The 16220-nt window shown below is 44.7% G+C and overlaps 1 protein-coding gene across 1 annotated transcript in view; it reads right to left on the reverse strand.

Annotated features, from left to right (window-relative positions):
- The window catches only part of PTK2 (protein tyrosine kinase 2), a 341550-nt gene that overhangs the window by 36927 nt on the left and 288403 nt on the right, over positions 1–16220 (reverse strand). The window contains exons 24-26 of the mRNA XM_068238424.1: positions 16021–16132; positions 6638–6724; positions 2127–2182 (exon numbers count right to left, since the gene is read on the reverse strand). Coding sequence (XP_068094525.1) covers positions 2127–2182; positions 6638–6724; positions 16021–16132 — 255 coding nt within the window. The remainder of the gene's footprint in view (positions 1–2126; positions 2183–6637; positions 6725–16020; positions 16133–16220) is intronic.

Raw genomic sequence — 16220 nt, forward strand, 5'->3', positions numbered from 1 at the left:
AGTCGCACTCGCTGGGATCAGCTGAGCTGAAGACTGTCCTTGGGGGAGAGAGGCAGGAGACTTTATTGCTGCACACAGGAAGAAAACGGGCTGAAAAATTCCTCCTCAGCCTATAGGTGAGAAGATGGACGATGTCTGTACAGACATAAGACTGCTGACAGAAAACGGCAAACGTTTTAGGCTATGTAACAGTGCAAGCCAACCTTTTGAAATAGCTCAAGAAAGCAATTGAGGTACTAAACACAGTGATCATTAACTAGTTAACCACTGAGGGGTTTTCCCACTTATGGACCAGAACAATTTTCATCTTTCAGTGCTCCTACCATTCATTCACCCATAACTTTATTACTACTTATCACAGCAAAATGATCTAGATCTTGTTTTATTCGCCACCAGCGAGGTTTTGTCTGGGTGGTACATTTTGCTAAGAATTATTTTATTCTATATGCATTTTAATGGGAATAATAGGGAAAAAATAAAAAAATTCATTACGTCTCAGTTTTCACCCATCAGGCCAGGATCACACTTAGCAGAATCTCATGAGTTTTCCACTATGCCCTATTAGGAATACTCGTGCAATTTTTCTAAGTGTGACCCTGGCCTTATAGTTTTAAAATAAAATGTGATACTGTGGATAAAAATCAAACATTTTATTTGCCCATTTGTCCCGGTTATTACACCGTTTAAATTATGTTCCTAGTACAATGTATGGCGGCAATATTTTATTTGGAAATAGAGGTATTTTTTTTAGTTTTTGCGCCCATCACTAATAACAAGCCCTTACTTGCAAAAACAACAGTAATATACCCTCATGACATACATATTTGTCATGTCATGTCAGTGCTATATAAATATTAATACAAATAATTACCTAAAAAAACTGCTGCCAGCGCTGATCGCTGGCTAGCTGATCGCTGGGGTCCCCTGCGTGCAGTGAGGGGAGAACGCACTTGTGTGATCTCCCGTCAAAGCTTGCTCCTCGCGAGGACGCGATATGGCGTCGCTGAGACAGCTGCTGTCCCGCCGCTAGCATAGAAGTTTCTCCAACACCCCCCCCCCCCCGTTTATTCCTCCTGTGTACTGTGTGTACATAGAGGACGTAATGTGAGTATGTTTTACTTTCACTTTAGTCAATGACCACTGGCATCTCACTGATGCTGGTGATCACCGATCACAAGCACTTAGATCTTGGTGATTGGGAGCTGTGTTCTTATTCACTGATCTGTCTACTACATGTGTGGCACACGATCGCAGCAGCAGACGAATGTCTAAGTCCCTGCGACTTTATACGAAGTCCTGCGGGGCGTATATATACTGCCACTGAGACAATAAGTAGTTACGTTGAATTTGTACAGCAATATTCTGTCCTAGCTCATCTCCAGATTCATTCAAAAACATGTTTGTGTTTATGACAAAACAAAACAAAAAAAAGCCTCTGCAGTACATAATGTTTAATCATTTTTTTAAAGGTATGAATTAGAAATGATTAGACTGATTACACTCAAATCCCTACAAAATGTAGACACCTCTCAACCTCAGATCAGCAGGATCCATAAACTTGGTCACTCCCAGAGTGCACCTCAAAACATTTGGAGCCAGAGCTTTCTGTCATGCTGCCCCTACCCTTTGGAATTCCCTATCACACCCAGTAGAGACAGCCCCATCCCTGGAGTTATTCAAATCCAGACTGAAAAGCCACCTGTTTAGCCTGGCATTTGTGGACTTGTAGAACCAATCAACCAATTACTGGTCTGAACCATGCTTAGGCGCTTTGAATCCTACGGGAGGCACTTTAGAAATGTTGTTGTATGTGTAGATGGAAAGTAAAAACAGCTTTACAAGCCCTTCCACCAACTGCTTCCTTTAGAAATCGGGGCACAGCCTCCCCTCTTAGCCTGAATGCCACAAAGTATTGCCATCAACCTGGGCATCTAGGAGACAGGCTGCGGCACTGCTCTGGGAAAGCAAGGCAATAAATACCAACACTGGAACAGCAGCTAATGCCATCACGAGTGAGGACATTACTCTGTGGCATTCCGGGCAGGCTGTCAGGAAGTCAGAATTTCCGAAGACAGTTTAGGGAAGCGGATGGCAGGGGAGTTTCTGCTTTGTGAAGCTGTTGGCACCTTCCATCCAGAATGCTGTGCCAAGCAAAGGCTGTGTTCCTTTTTTTTTTCTCTGCCTGAAAAAGAGTTAAACATCAGGTATGCAACTGACAGTTTCTGTCTTGTCAGGACTGGGTTGGACTATTGCATAACACTCACTAATGAGGATTACAACCATAAAACACTTTCCTGGCAGAAAATGGCTTCTGAGAGCAGGAAAGTGATAAAAAGGGTCAATAGGTTATAGATTTTAACTCTGGAATACTTCAATTAATGTATCATTGAGCAGAGACAATGATAGAGTAACAACTTAAAAAATAGATTTTAAGATGTCCTATGGTTTTATTTTAGATTTAAGGCTACTTTCCCACCAAGACGTTGCATTTTAGGGGACGTTATGGTCGCATAATGTGCCCTTAACGCAACGCATGGTGGTGTTGAAGTTGGACGTCAGATTGAGCTGCGTTGTGTGGCTCTCAAAGCAGCCGCTCCAGGTTAGTGATAGGAAGTCCGGATCTTTTTAAAGGGAACCTTAACTGAGAGTGAAATGGATGTTTCCTGTTAAACAATACCAGTTGCCTGGCAGTCCAGCTGATCTCTGTAACTGCAATAGTGGCTGAATCACACCCTGAAACAAGCATGCAGCTAATCCAGTCTGACTTCAGTCAGAGCACCTGGTCTGCATGCTTGTTCAGGGGCTGTGGCTAAAAGTATTAGAGACACAGGATCAGCAGGCGATTCAGGCAACTGGTATTATTTTAAAAGGAAAAATCCATATCCTTCTCAGTTTAGGTTCCCTTTAAGGATTTGGATCATTTGAATCGGATCATTGAAAAGATCCGGATCTTTGAACCGAATCATTTTACTAGGGAAGCAGACTGGGTTGGGGTAAGGAGAAAGGGGAGGAGGGACCTCCTCCTCCAACATTACTGAGCATGTGCAGACAGTCTAACGTGGCTTAGCCCAGTATAGCGTACAGCATGCAGTACTTTGTTTAAACGTGCTGCGTTACTATGTAACACAACGTGGGCACTGTGAACAGCACATCGATTTTACAGTGCTGCGAGTTAGGCTGCCTAACTCGCAGCACTGTAAAATCAATGGCTGTTCACAGTGCCCACGTTGTGTTACATAGTAACGCAGCACGTTTAAACAAAGTGCTGCATGCTGTTACTGGCTGCTGTAATGTGGGACTTTACCGTCCCACTGTGAAACCAGCCTAAAAGTCATTTTTAGAAGACTGAGTATCCTCAGTGTATTTTCACCTCAGATGTCCTTTAAGAAAGAGTCTTTATTTTTCAACAAAATTTTGAGCAGAGAACAAGTAGAAAATAAAAAACATTGGAGAAGCATAAAGGTCGGCACAGTCAGACAGCCAACCAGAGCCGCCTGAAATATCATAAGTGACACTTCAGCAAGGAATGAAGAAGAGAAAGAGACAAGACTCATGGGAACCCCTTATAGGCTATAAGCACCGAATCCACCTGCGCAGTGATGTTATATAAATCATTTATACCAAACCATAGATCTGTGACTCTTATAAGTATAACTACAGGGAGCATCGCACACCTGGGCACCCATAACCATCTAGCCAAAAACAGACACCACTAAAGCAGGGACGGCTTCCAACCTGGCACAAGGAGAACATTTCACAGAAAAGGAGTTACAGATTGCCCAGCAAGCTCAGGGTGAACCCGACCTACTAGTAGTGTGTAAGGGGCTACAAAGGACCAAAAAGCCTCCTTACTAAAATGCCATGCAAAAAAATAAATAAAAAATAGTGCCTTGTGCATCACTGCTGAATAAGCAAATCATCTCTTTGATGTCCCTGTAAGCTAGCCACACCTCCAGAACCGCTGGAATGCGATGATGTATCAGCTTGTTAATTGTAATAATAATAATTGCAATATTTGTATAGCGCCTTTCCCCCTGTCGGACTCAAAGCGCTTGCGAGGCAGCCACTAGAGCGCACTCAGTAGGCAGTAGCAGTGTTAGTAAGTCTTGCCCAAGAAACTCCTTACTGAAATAGGTGCTGGCTTACTGAACAGGCAGAGCCGAGAATTGAACCCAGGTCTCCTGTGTCAGAGGCAGAGCCCTTAACCTTTACACTATCCAGCCACAATAATCCAGCACGCATACATATATACGAAACAGTCTGTATGCATGTTGGATTATGGTGGCTCTGTACAATTAACAAGCTGACACATCATTACATTCCAGCGGTTATGGGGGTGTGTGTCTATCAGGGACAACACAAGGATGATTTGGACATTCAGCAGTAATGCATTGTGGGACACTTTATATGCTCACTCCAACCTGAATAATCGCCAATACCTTCTGTTTTAAAGAGAAACTTCAGCCTAAACAAACATACTGTCATTAAGTTACATTAGTTATGTTAATTAAAATAGATAGTTAATATAATCTCTTACCCACCCTGTTTTAAAAGAACAGGCAAATGTTTGTGATTTCATGAGGGCAGCCATCTTTTTGGTTGAAAGGAGGTGACAGGGAGTATGATACACAGTTCTAACTGTCCTTTGCCCTGAGCACCTCTCCCAGTTGCTAGGCAACGTGAACAACAACATAGGAAATCCCATCATGCTTTGCACAGCATCAGGGGAAAAAAGCCCGGGCAGTTTTCTTTGATGGGGCGGAGCTAAGCTAAAAATGCATCTAAGAATGATGCTTTGGTAAGAAAAACAAAGTTCTGATGCTGTGAAACTGTTAAAGAAACACCAAGCCTTTTCAGTTCTGCTGAGTGCATTTTTAGTCTGGAGGTTCACTTGAAGAATGCACAATTCTGTTTTGCACAGAAAAGGAGGGAAGAGATGGAAAGGGGGAAGTAGAAAAAAAAATGAAAAACAGAAAAAAGTAAAACGTATTAAAGGGAACCTGAGGTGAGAGTGATATGGAGGCTGTTGTAATTGTTTCATTTTAAACACCACCAGTTGCCTGGCATCCTGCTGATCTTTCAGGCTGCAGTAGTGTCTGAATCAAACACCTGAAACAAGTACGCAGCTAATCCAGTCAAACTTCAGCTAGAGCACCTAATCTGCTGTATGCTTGTTCAGGGGTTATGACTACATGTATTAGAGGCAGAGTATCAGGAGGATAGACACGTAACAGTTACTGATCAAAAGGAAATAAATATGGCAGCCGTCATATCCCTCTCCCGTCAGGTGTGCTTTAAGGCTTGCCTGGTGAGGGACACGGAGGGCTGAAGCTAGCAAAGAGCTTGCTACTCACTGGGCTGCAAAGCATTTTAAATTGCAGAAAGGTTGCATATTTATTTGCTTTTAACCTCTTGAGGACTGCAGTGTTAAACCCCCCTAGTGACCAGGCCATTTTTTGTTAATTGGGCCACTGCAGCTTGAAGGCCAAGCTGCAGGGCCACACAACACAGCACACAAGTGATTCCTCCCCCCCCCCTTTTCTCCCCACCAACAGAGCTCTCTGTTGGTGGGGTCTGATCGCACCCCAGGTGTTTATTTTTTTTTATAAATATTTACGTTATTTTTTTAATTACATTTTATTATTATTATACTATTTTTTTTATTCCCCCCTCTCTCCCCACGCCAGCTGATCACTCCCCAGCCTATGAAGGGGACAGTCGTGTCGAAGCGCTGTACAGTTTTTAGACGCGGTTTCGCCATCTAACAGTCTCCAGAAGGCGGAGCGGCTCCGCCCCTCAAGCAGGAGATGCGCGCGCAGCCTGCGTGTGCTCTCCTGCAAGCCGCATAGAAGGCCGTTCACACCAATCGCCATGGAGCGGTCCTGCCGCCGCATCCATGCCAATCGGCGTGGAGTAGTCAGCAAGTAGTTAAACTATACTAGTTCCCTGGCAGTCCTGCTGATCTCTTTGGCTGCAGTACAAAACAGGCTAAACTCTCTAAATACATAACTAAACGATGTACAGAGGCGCCAGTAGGATAAAAATGTCTAAAAAGTTTAAAACATTCGGGTGGCGGCGGTGGACCAGCCACTCAAAAATGGACTTGATGCGTCAATTAAAGAACATACAATTTATTTACATACTCCAATGACAGTATCGCAACGCGTTTCACGGGCACACTCCCGCTTCATCAGGCATTCAACAGTAGGAGTATTACACTTGCGCAGGTCCAGTGTACGCTTGGCACCTCTATATGTAATACATACACGGTGCATTTTTCTATTTCTCTTCTGTCCTGTGCAAGAGTTCAGGTCCACTTTAAAAGGAACCTAATGTGAGAGATATACGGAGGCTATTATGTTGATTTCCTTTTAAGCAATACCAGTTGCCTGTCGTCCTGCTGATTCCTGCATGCAGCTAATCCAGTCACCCTTCAGTCAAAACACCTGATGTGCTGCATGCTTGTTCAGGGTCTATTGCTACAAGTATTAAAGGCAGATGATCAGCAGGACAGCCAGGAAATCTGCATTGTTAAAAAGTGAAATAAATATGTCAGCCTCCATATCCCTCTCACTTCAGGTTCCCTTTATAAACACATTGTATCCTGCAGAGATAAGAAGCACAATGAACACCTTACCTGGTAGTGGTTGGGCTGCACCATGTGCTGCGGGCTGGGAAAGAAGCCTTCGCTGGATCTCGGGCTGGGATATCCCGGTCTGCTGGGCTGCAGAGAAAGCACAGAACACTTGTGAGCCGGAGTGATGGAGGACGGCAGTGTTAGCAAACAGTGTGCTGTAACTGGACCCTGGTCACCCCCCCCCTCCCGCCAGCTGTCCCCCCTCCGCACGTCCCCCGTACAACAACAGCAGCAGTTGTCCTGACAGCTGCTAAAGCCATGAGCCAGAGGAGCTCCGCTGACACCAGGCCTCGGTGACAAGGGAACAAGTGTCCCATACAGTGAGCAGGCCTGTCAGGGGCCGTCAGCCACGCTTCAGGCTGCGAACATTGCCAGGCGCTGGGTCAGAGGTCAGCAAGTGACTCTCGGCAAACAGCAAGGTGCAAAACACGAGTGGACTCAACAGTGTGTGAACGGGGTCATGTGACAGAGCTACTGCCGTATAAACTCACTCACAGGACTGTTCAATAAGAGAGGGAGAAAGGCGGGGTCATGTGACAGAGCTACTGCCGTATAAACTCACTCACAGGACTGTTCAATAAGAGGGAGAAAGGCGGGGTCAAGTGACAGAGCTACTGCCGTATAAACTCACTCACAGGACTGTTCTATAAGAGAGGGAGAAAGGCGGGGTCATGTGACAGAGCTACTGCCGTATAAACTCACTCACAGGACTGTTCAATAAGAGGGAGAAAGGCGGGGTCATGTGACAGAGCTACTGCCGTATAAACTCACTCACAGGACTGTTCAATAAGAGGGAGAAAGGCGGGGTCATGTGACAGAGCTACTGCCGTATAAACTCACTCACAGGACTGTTCAATAAGAGGGAGAAAGGCGGGGTCATGTGACAGAGCTACTGCCGTATAAACTCACTCACAGGACTGTTCAATAAGAGAGGGAGAAAGGCGCGTCATGTGACCCACATCAGCTGACCAGATTATGTCTGTCACTAACACAGTACAGGTATGCATCCTTCACTAGCGCCCCCTAGAATCTGGGAGCTGGGTGAACAGAGATGCAAACTTCATATCTTTCTTAAAGCGGACCTGAACTCAGAACAACCTGCTCTAAAAGATAAGCAACAGAATAATAACCTTTAAAAGAAAAACATTTCTTTGTTACAGGTGATACAAATCCTGCAATTAACCTGCAGTGTGTCTACTTCCTGCTTTCATGGAAGCAGACCTAGGGTTTACATACTGTGATTACAAATTAGCTGCTCTGCTGAGGCAGCCGGCTGACAGCTGAGAGATCAAATTGCACTTGTGATGTGCCATATATGAGAGGGAATAAGACAGGCTAAACACTCTAAATACATACAGGGTGCATTTCTCTAGGTTTACCTTCTGTCCAGTGCAAGCGTTCAGTTCCACTTTAAGTTAGCCATCACTAAAAGCAAGACCAATACTCTTCTGCTATTATTTATTTGCAGACTGCACCTAGTTGCTCCAAGGTTTGTCTTTTTCAGGAAAAAACTACCAAAAAACCCCCAAGACTAACAACTCTATACACAGGCTCCTTAGTGTGATGTAAGATTTCCCTGACCAATAGGGAAGCTTAGGAGCTCATTTAATCTAACTCCCATTTCTACTTTGCTTTATTATATCTGCTCCACAATTTACACACACTTTTCACTGCAGGCATCCTACAGCTGAGTGACTATCCTGATAAGTTTTGTGTACTTCCTGTGCTGTCACCAGGGGCAGGAGGTGAAGAAGATCTCTCTACCAGGGACACAGACAGTGATAAAATGTTGACGTAACTTCTAACCGTTCATTTACTGTCATAAAAAGTTTTGCCCGGAGACAGACTTGAACTTTTCTTCCCAGCACAGAGCATTTTCCCCGCAGAGATGGAGGAGGTTTATTGTGTCTAGTTTATTTACACATAAACCTCGGAAGGGCTCTTTAATGTCTGGCGTTGGGCCTTCCTAGGAATTCAGATTTAACGTAAAACCAGCTGTGTTTCTATTAAATCTCCAACAACAAGAAAAGAATGAGAAAACCTTCCAGCCGCCCAGAAACCTGCGAGACACATGTATGGAGCGTGTGTGCTGTAACCACGGATGTCAGATCTGCTATGGTATCTATGCTCAGGTCTACATGTCCCAAGACCACTGTGAGGAAACCTTCCAGCCAACCAGAACCCTCCGAGACATGGGCGGGGCTTGTGTTGTAACCACGGATGTCAGACCTGCCATGCTATCTATGCTCAGGTCTACATGTCCCAAGACCACTGTGAGGAAACCTTCCAGCCAATCAGAACCCTCCAAGACATAGGCGGGGCTTGTGCTGTAACCACGGATGTCAGATCTGCCGTGGTATCTACGCTCAGGTCTACATGTCCCAAGACCACTGTGAGGAAACCTTTCAGCCAACCAGAACCCTCCAAGACACATGTACAGAGCATGTGCTGTTAACACGTCAGATCCTCCATGTATACTCAGGTCTATGTGTCATAAGACCACTGTGAGAAAACCTTTCCGGCCAACCAGAACCCTCCAAGACATGTACGGAACGTGTGCTGTAAACACGTCAGATCCGCCTGGTATCTATTGCTCAGGTCTACATGTCCCAAGACCTCCAGCCGCCCGCGAGACACACAGCGTTTGCTTGTTGCACCGTTAAAACGCCGGCATTTAGACACTAGCTTTTGGGAAGCCATTAAAGCTAGCGGTTCGAGTCCCTACACTGGTTTCCTGGCATTTACCGCCTCTGAAAGCTGCATGTTGCTTTCGAGACAAGACGCAATGCTCCGGTCGCTGGGAGCTAAGGCAAGTATAAATTCTATATATCTTGCCTCTATATACCTTGTCACTTTAAAGCGGAATATAACCCTGCATTTCAACTTTGCTCTAAAACATTATTTACAGCGTATTATATGCAAAAAGCATTTTTTCTACTAGACCAGCATTGGAAGGGTTAAACACAGAGATTTCAAGTTCCATGGAGAGATATGCAGAAGTTCAGATTGTTACATTCTATTTAGTTAGATGTATCGATCATTGGCTGTCCTCCAAGCTCCTTCTCAGTCAGAGAGATGAGTCACATTCAACACTTAGATACATTTATGTAAACAAAATGCATCTATTTCAGCTTCGGATGCGTCTGCAGAAATCTCCAGGAACTTTAAAGCACTGTGTAACCCTTCCAATGCTGGTCTAGTAAAAAAAAAAAATGCTGGTTGCATATCATATACTGTAAATAATGTTTTAGAGCAAAGTTTAAATGCAGGGTTATATTCCGCTTTAAAGAGGATCTGTAACATCAAAAGATCCCCTGGGGGTACTCACCTCAGGTGGGGGAAGCCTCCGGATCCTAATGAGGCTTCCCACGCCGTCCTCCGTCCCTCAGGGGTCTCGCTGCAGCCCTCCGTACAAGATGACGTCATTATTTACCTTCCCGGCTCCTGCGCAGGCGCTCTGACGGTTGTCGGCTCCGAAGTAGGCGGAAATACCCGATCGCCGTCGGGTCTGCTCTACTGCGCAGGCGCAAGTTTCCGGCGCCTGCGCAGTAGAGCGGACCCGACTGAGATCGGGTATTTCCGTGTAGTTCGGAGCCGAGAGCAGCCACAGCGCCCCCGCTGGAGCCAGCAAAGGTAAATATTGAACTGACAGTCGGGTCTGTCGCCGGCTGTTTGGAGGGCTGCAGCGAGACCCCCGTGGGACACAGGAGGATGTGGAAGCCTCATTAGGATCCGGAGGCTTCCCCCACCCGAGGTGAGTACCCCCCAGGGGATCTTTTTGACGTTACAGAGTCTCTTTAAGGTACTCTAAAAAAAGAAATGTCTTATTCATATTAATTTACTCTACAAGTAGTGAGGTACACAGGGAAGTCCTTCTCCTAAGGGTTGGCTTTATCATTTACTTATAGCAGGATCAAAAAACGTTCTCGTAGCATCAAAAGAAAAAAAAAAAGACTAACAATTGGTATAACAATTTCCAAAGCCTGTAACGATACTAAATACAGCTGTGAGGCAGAGAAGGGCCTCACTGCAGCAAACTCTGTCAAACATCAGGACGGCCACTTCCTGAGAGGAAATTCTCCTAGTGATAGAATTCTAGAGGCTATGAATAAACACAAGAGAGTTACAGAGCGCTATCCAGTCACTCCAGCGCTCAGGCCAACATCAGAAGGAGACGATAAGTGCTGTAGCTGGTGCTTCTAAGCCTCATACACAAGCAAAGGGCCCTTTTCCACTAGCAATCGCTAGCGTTCGCGCTAAACGCTAGCGATTCAGCAAAGGTACAAAATTTACCGGCGATTTCGATCGTGATTTTGCTATGCAATGCACCTCATAGCAAAATCGCGGCAAAAAACGCTCGCGCTTGAGTAAAAAACGAATCGCGGTAGTGGAAATTATCTACCGCGATTCCTATGTTAAAAAGTAAACTGTAGCAATTGTAAAATCATTAGCATTTTGCGATTTAGCATCGCAATCGCCGCTACTGGAAAAGGGCCCTCAACTTTTGTTGTGAAACAAGTTGAACAACCCCCCAAAAAAGTATTTTGCTATTGTTCACACAGCTGATAAGAAGTCCATCCAACAGTTGGATTGACTTCTATCAGCTCTTTGAACAATAGCAAAATACTTTTTTAGGTGTTTCAACACAAAAATAATGAAAGCATAAAAGACCGCTGTTGAGCGTGTGTATGGAGCTCAACAGTTGGATTGATTGACGTCTCAGTCTTATGAGCTGTGTGAACAATAGCAAGCAACTTTTTATTTGGTTCTTCAACTTGTTTCACAACAAAAGCGGTTTGAGAATTGTGCTGCATAAAAGACCGCTGCTGAGTGTGTGTATGGGGCTACAGGGTCAATGCGCTATTCAGTACAACTTCTCATTTACAAGGTTGCAAAGAGACAGGTCCTTTGACTAAATCAGCAAGCAAGCATCCAATCAGAGGGCTCTGCTGGTGCGCATTGCAGAAAGCTGGCTACCTTGCTGGGGCCGCACGGCTTGTGGAGGGCGGTGGGGGGACCGGTAATTAGATTGTGCCACTCATTTCTTTACAAAGCGGCATCCCCTGTGCAGCGCTGGGCCCTTCGGCGCTCAAACACCATCAGTACTTTAAAGGGAACTTGAAGTGTGAGAAATATGGAGGCTGACATATTGGTTTTCTTTTATACAATGCAGATTGCCTGGCTGTCCTGATCCTCTGCCTCTAATACATTTAGCCATAGACCCTGAACAAACATGCAGCAGCTCAGGCGTTGCTGAAGTGTGACTGGATAAGCTGCATGCAGGAATCAGCAGGGCTGCCAGGTAACTGGTATTGTTTAAAAAGCAGGGCTGTGGAGTCGGAGTCGTGGAGTCGGAGTCGTGGAGTCGGGCAATTTTGGGTGCCTGGAGTCGGAGTCGGAGTCGGGAAAAAATGCACCGACTCCGACTCCGACTCCTAATGAATTTGTAACTGTAATTAAAATAGAAAATATGATAAAATGTTCTATTTCTCAGATAATAGTCATTAAAAATAATGTATATATACAGTATATATACAGTAAAAGCTGTGCTTTGTCTACAAAAATGAAATGAACCAATCAAAATTAGTTACTTGTGCTGCTTCAATAAAGCAGTCCCCGTATTTTTAAGGTCAGATATACATATCTGATTGTGACTGTATATATGATGTGCACACAGGAATCTCTTATATATACTAAATAACATCTATGCTGTAAGAATAAAGCCTGATGTGTAGCCATGTCACTAATAGAGATGGTCAACGAGATGGAAATAATTCCGCATTGATGCTGATTTATGCAAATGTACGCACTCCCTTTGCTGATGAAATCAAATAATTTGATATGTTATTAAAATTTGGTTTGGTGACTACAAATTAAAGGGTAACTGAGACGGATGAAAAGTAAAGTTTTATACATACCTGGGGCTTCCTCCAGCCCCCTTCAGGCTAATCAGTCCCTCGCTGTCCTCCACCACCCGAATCTTCTGCTATGAGTCCTGGTAATTCAGCCAGTCAGCGCAGTCCAGCCGCATGCCGCTCCCACAGCCAGGAACATTCTGCACCTGCGCAATAGTGCTGCACAGGTGTAGCATGCTCCTGGCGGCGGAGTGTGTACATGCGCACTACGCCTGACTGGCTCAAGTACCTGGACTCATAGCAGAAGATCCAGGTGGTGGAGGAGTACAACGAGGGACTGATTATCCTGAAGGCGGCTGGAGGAAGCCCCAGGTATATATAAAACTTTAATTTCATCTGTCTCAGGTTTACTTTGTTACACAGTAGTACTATACTCTACATATGCACTCCCCACAGAGCTGCAGGGAATCCACTGAGAATGCTGTGCACATTGAACACAGAGGTGTTGTCTTGTTTACAATCTCCTCATTCCCCTGCAGAGTACCTGCACATCATTCTTACATGTACCCACACTTACATTGCCTAGGGCCTGATAGATGTTCTTTGTTCCGGTTTGTACCTTTTACAAGTACTCTTACCAAGTACTAGTTTTAGTCTAAAGGGAATAAATATAGTAGTCTACATATCCTTCTCACTTCAGTTGTCTTGTAAAATTCCTAAGCGTTGGCAGTTAAGAGACGAATTTCATGTTACATACTTTTAATCAACAAAATTGTAATATGCAAATTAGAGGAGTCGGAGTCGTGGAGTCGGAGTCGGAGTCGGTGGAATCCTAAACTGAGGAGTCGGAGTCGGAGTCGGTGGATTTTTGGACCGACTCCACAGCCCTGTTAAAAAGAAATAAATATAACAACCTCTGTATACTTCTTGCTTCAGGCTCCCTTTAATGGGACAACGTTCTGCAGGTATAGCCAGGGGAGAGGGGCCACTGATTTATTTTTAAAGCTACCATCGTAATACAAATTCACTGCTATTTATTAAAGACCACCTCTAGCCAAGAAAAGGTCTGAATGGCAATACATGTATGTAGTCTAGGCACTGTGTACAGTTAGATGAACATATTAAGTTTACATCTGGTACATCATAGTGGATAGAACAGACTTGCATTTATATCTGTAAGTAGCCCTTCCTTATTCCTCCTGAAGCTGAAATCATTGTGCCCACCTCTTATTCCCTCCTCTGCCCCTCCCTCCCCTGTCCTCTGCTTGCCTGGATCAAATTACTTCTCTTTTCACAGTGTGTAGGAGAGAGAAGAGACAGGAAAACTGCTGCAGCCTGTCTTATGTCTGTTTGGTATAATTCTTATTTCAGATGTCTGTCTGCCTAAATTAGATCACATGGACATGAGGGGTGGAGTTATGACGTCAATCCCCCAGCATCCTTTGCACCTATGGTTTGGAAAGAAAAAAAGGGTCCAATTCCTCACTGGGGGCAGGGATTTCAAGACCACATGTGGAATACGGACCCTGGGGGTGAGAAAATCATACTTTATCATGTGTGAGTTTATATACCTTGGCAACTTATTAGGTTTAAAGCAAACTGTCATTATAACTTAGGTAATCTTTAATGGCATTCTGAGAAAAATGTATTCTTTGATAAACGAAAATGGTGAAGACGCCCAAAAGGTTTATAAAAACTAAAAATAATAATAATTATATATATAAAAAGGAGAGGTATGGTGAGTTTACCTCTCCTGTGGTGAAGTAGCACATATCACTGTCAAAAAGTCAACTGAGACAAGAGTTTACTGCACAAAAGGTTCAGACGTATTCTTTGATAGTTCTCCTTTAACTTCCTCAGTACTAAGCTGCTCTACCCCCTTCAAAGGGAACCTAAAGCGAGGCTGTCATATTTATTTCCTTTTAAACAACACCAGTTGCCTGGCAGCCTTGCTGACCCATTTGGCTGCAGTAGTGTCTGAACACCACCATAAACAAGCATGTAGCTAATCTTATCAGATCTGACAATGTCAGAAACACCTGCTCTACTGCCTGCTTGTTCAGGGTCTATAGCTAAAAACATTAAAGGCACAGGATCAGCAGGACAGCCAGGCAATACGCATTGTTTAAAAGTAAATAAATATCGAAACCACCATATCCCTGGTTCCCTTTAAGTTCCCTTTAATTTTTTTGTACAATTCTTACCCTGTGATTGGCTCACAGTGATCACAACGTCAGGGACCAATGAAATGTCAGACAGCTGAGGTAGCGGCGATGTAGGCGGGAGCACGTGCAGCAAGTGTAGTTAAATCTACAACATGTCGGCATTAAATATGGCATAGATTTAATTGCGCCTGGTCACGAAGTGGTTAAAGGAAGCACTAAGCAGATGCAAAAACAATACAAAACATGATCCACTGACTGAGAAAGATGGATCTATGATTTGGGCTCAGTGGGATCTACATGTAACTGACAGATCTTCAGACAGTGGGATCCATTCCCCGGGCTTTTCTGTCATGTCCACAGGGACGTTCCTCCTGCACTTGTTGCTGAGCTGGTTGCCTCCATCTGTTCGCAGTTATCCGCAGCTGGCTCTGGAAATCTTGCACAGACGGGGCATTCCACACGTTGGCTCTCACGCAGGCGGCAGCGAGAGAAATATCACTGTGTACTCCGACCTAAACTGAGTAAATGTTCCGAAGAGTCTACGGTAGAGATGTCTGACTCTTTAGAATATGGAGGCCAGTTTGTACATCTCATTTTTGTGTTGTGGTGGGGATGTGATGCTGCTGCCGTATCCCTCCGCAACGCAAAAAATGACTAACATATGACGCTGTGGCAGAGTGCACACCGGGCTGGCTGTGTCTTGTAATTCATTTTCCTGTTGAGTGGGCAATGCAACATTATTGGACAATCAGTTATATGAACTCCTCCCTCCTATCCTCCACACCCACATGACATGTTCATTAAAGGGCCACTTTAGAGGAAAAAAAGTAAGCAGTTAAAATCTGACAGAACCGGCAGGTTTTGGACTAGTCCATCTACTTACGGGGGATTCTCAGGGTTTTCATTATTTTACGGAGCATTTCCTGAATGGCAGTTTAACTGTCTAAACAGCAAAAAAACAGCCAGTCCCCCTACTCACTTCCACACTATTTTGGCACTTACATAGCAACTGCCGTTCAGGAAATGCTTTTGGAATTGATGAAAACCCTGAGAATCCCCCCTGGGTCAGGTGATCTGTACTGGCTGCTGCTTCCTCCTCCCAGTCTACCTCCTGTGGGTGAGGCTTGAATGTGGGCGGAGTTTAAACTGCCATCTCTTGAATAAAACTGCATTGCTGTCTCAAAGTGAAATGGAGCTGGAGAAGCCAGCCGCTGGTAGGTTGAATATATTTACTGCAAAAGGGACCGAAGTGTACGCTGTAGTGCTTAAAATTTCAAACTTCAAAACGGATCCAAAACTTCTAGTTATTAAAAATGTGAGACTCCTACAGGTACACTTTAAAAAAAATATGGCAGCTACTGACCTTTGGTGGAGCCTCGTCAGATCCTCCGGAGTCCCAGGACACTGTCACCTGCCTCCTGGACTCCATCCTCATACGCTCCTCTTGCTGGATCTTCTCCTCCTCTAGGATTGTACTGGAAGGAGAGAAGACAGGAATAGTCAGCGGTCTGACAGAAGAAACAGCGAGAGGATGTGTTTGTGTCATTTCAGCTGTCACTGCAC

Source organism: Hyperolius riggenbachi, chromosome 5 (assembly GCF_040937935.1).
Source record: "Hyperolius riggenbachi isolate aHypRig1 chromosome 5, aHypRig1.pri, whole genome shotgun sequence".
In the NCBI taxonomy this organism is placed as follows: Eukaryota; Metazoa; Chordata; class Amphibia; order Anura; family Hyperoliidae; genus Hyperolius; species Hyperolius riggenbachi.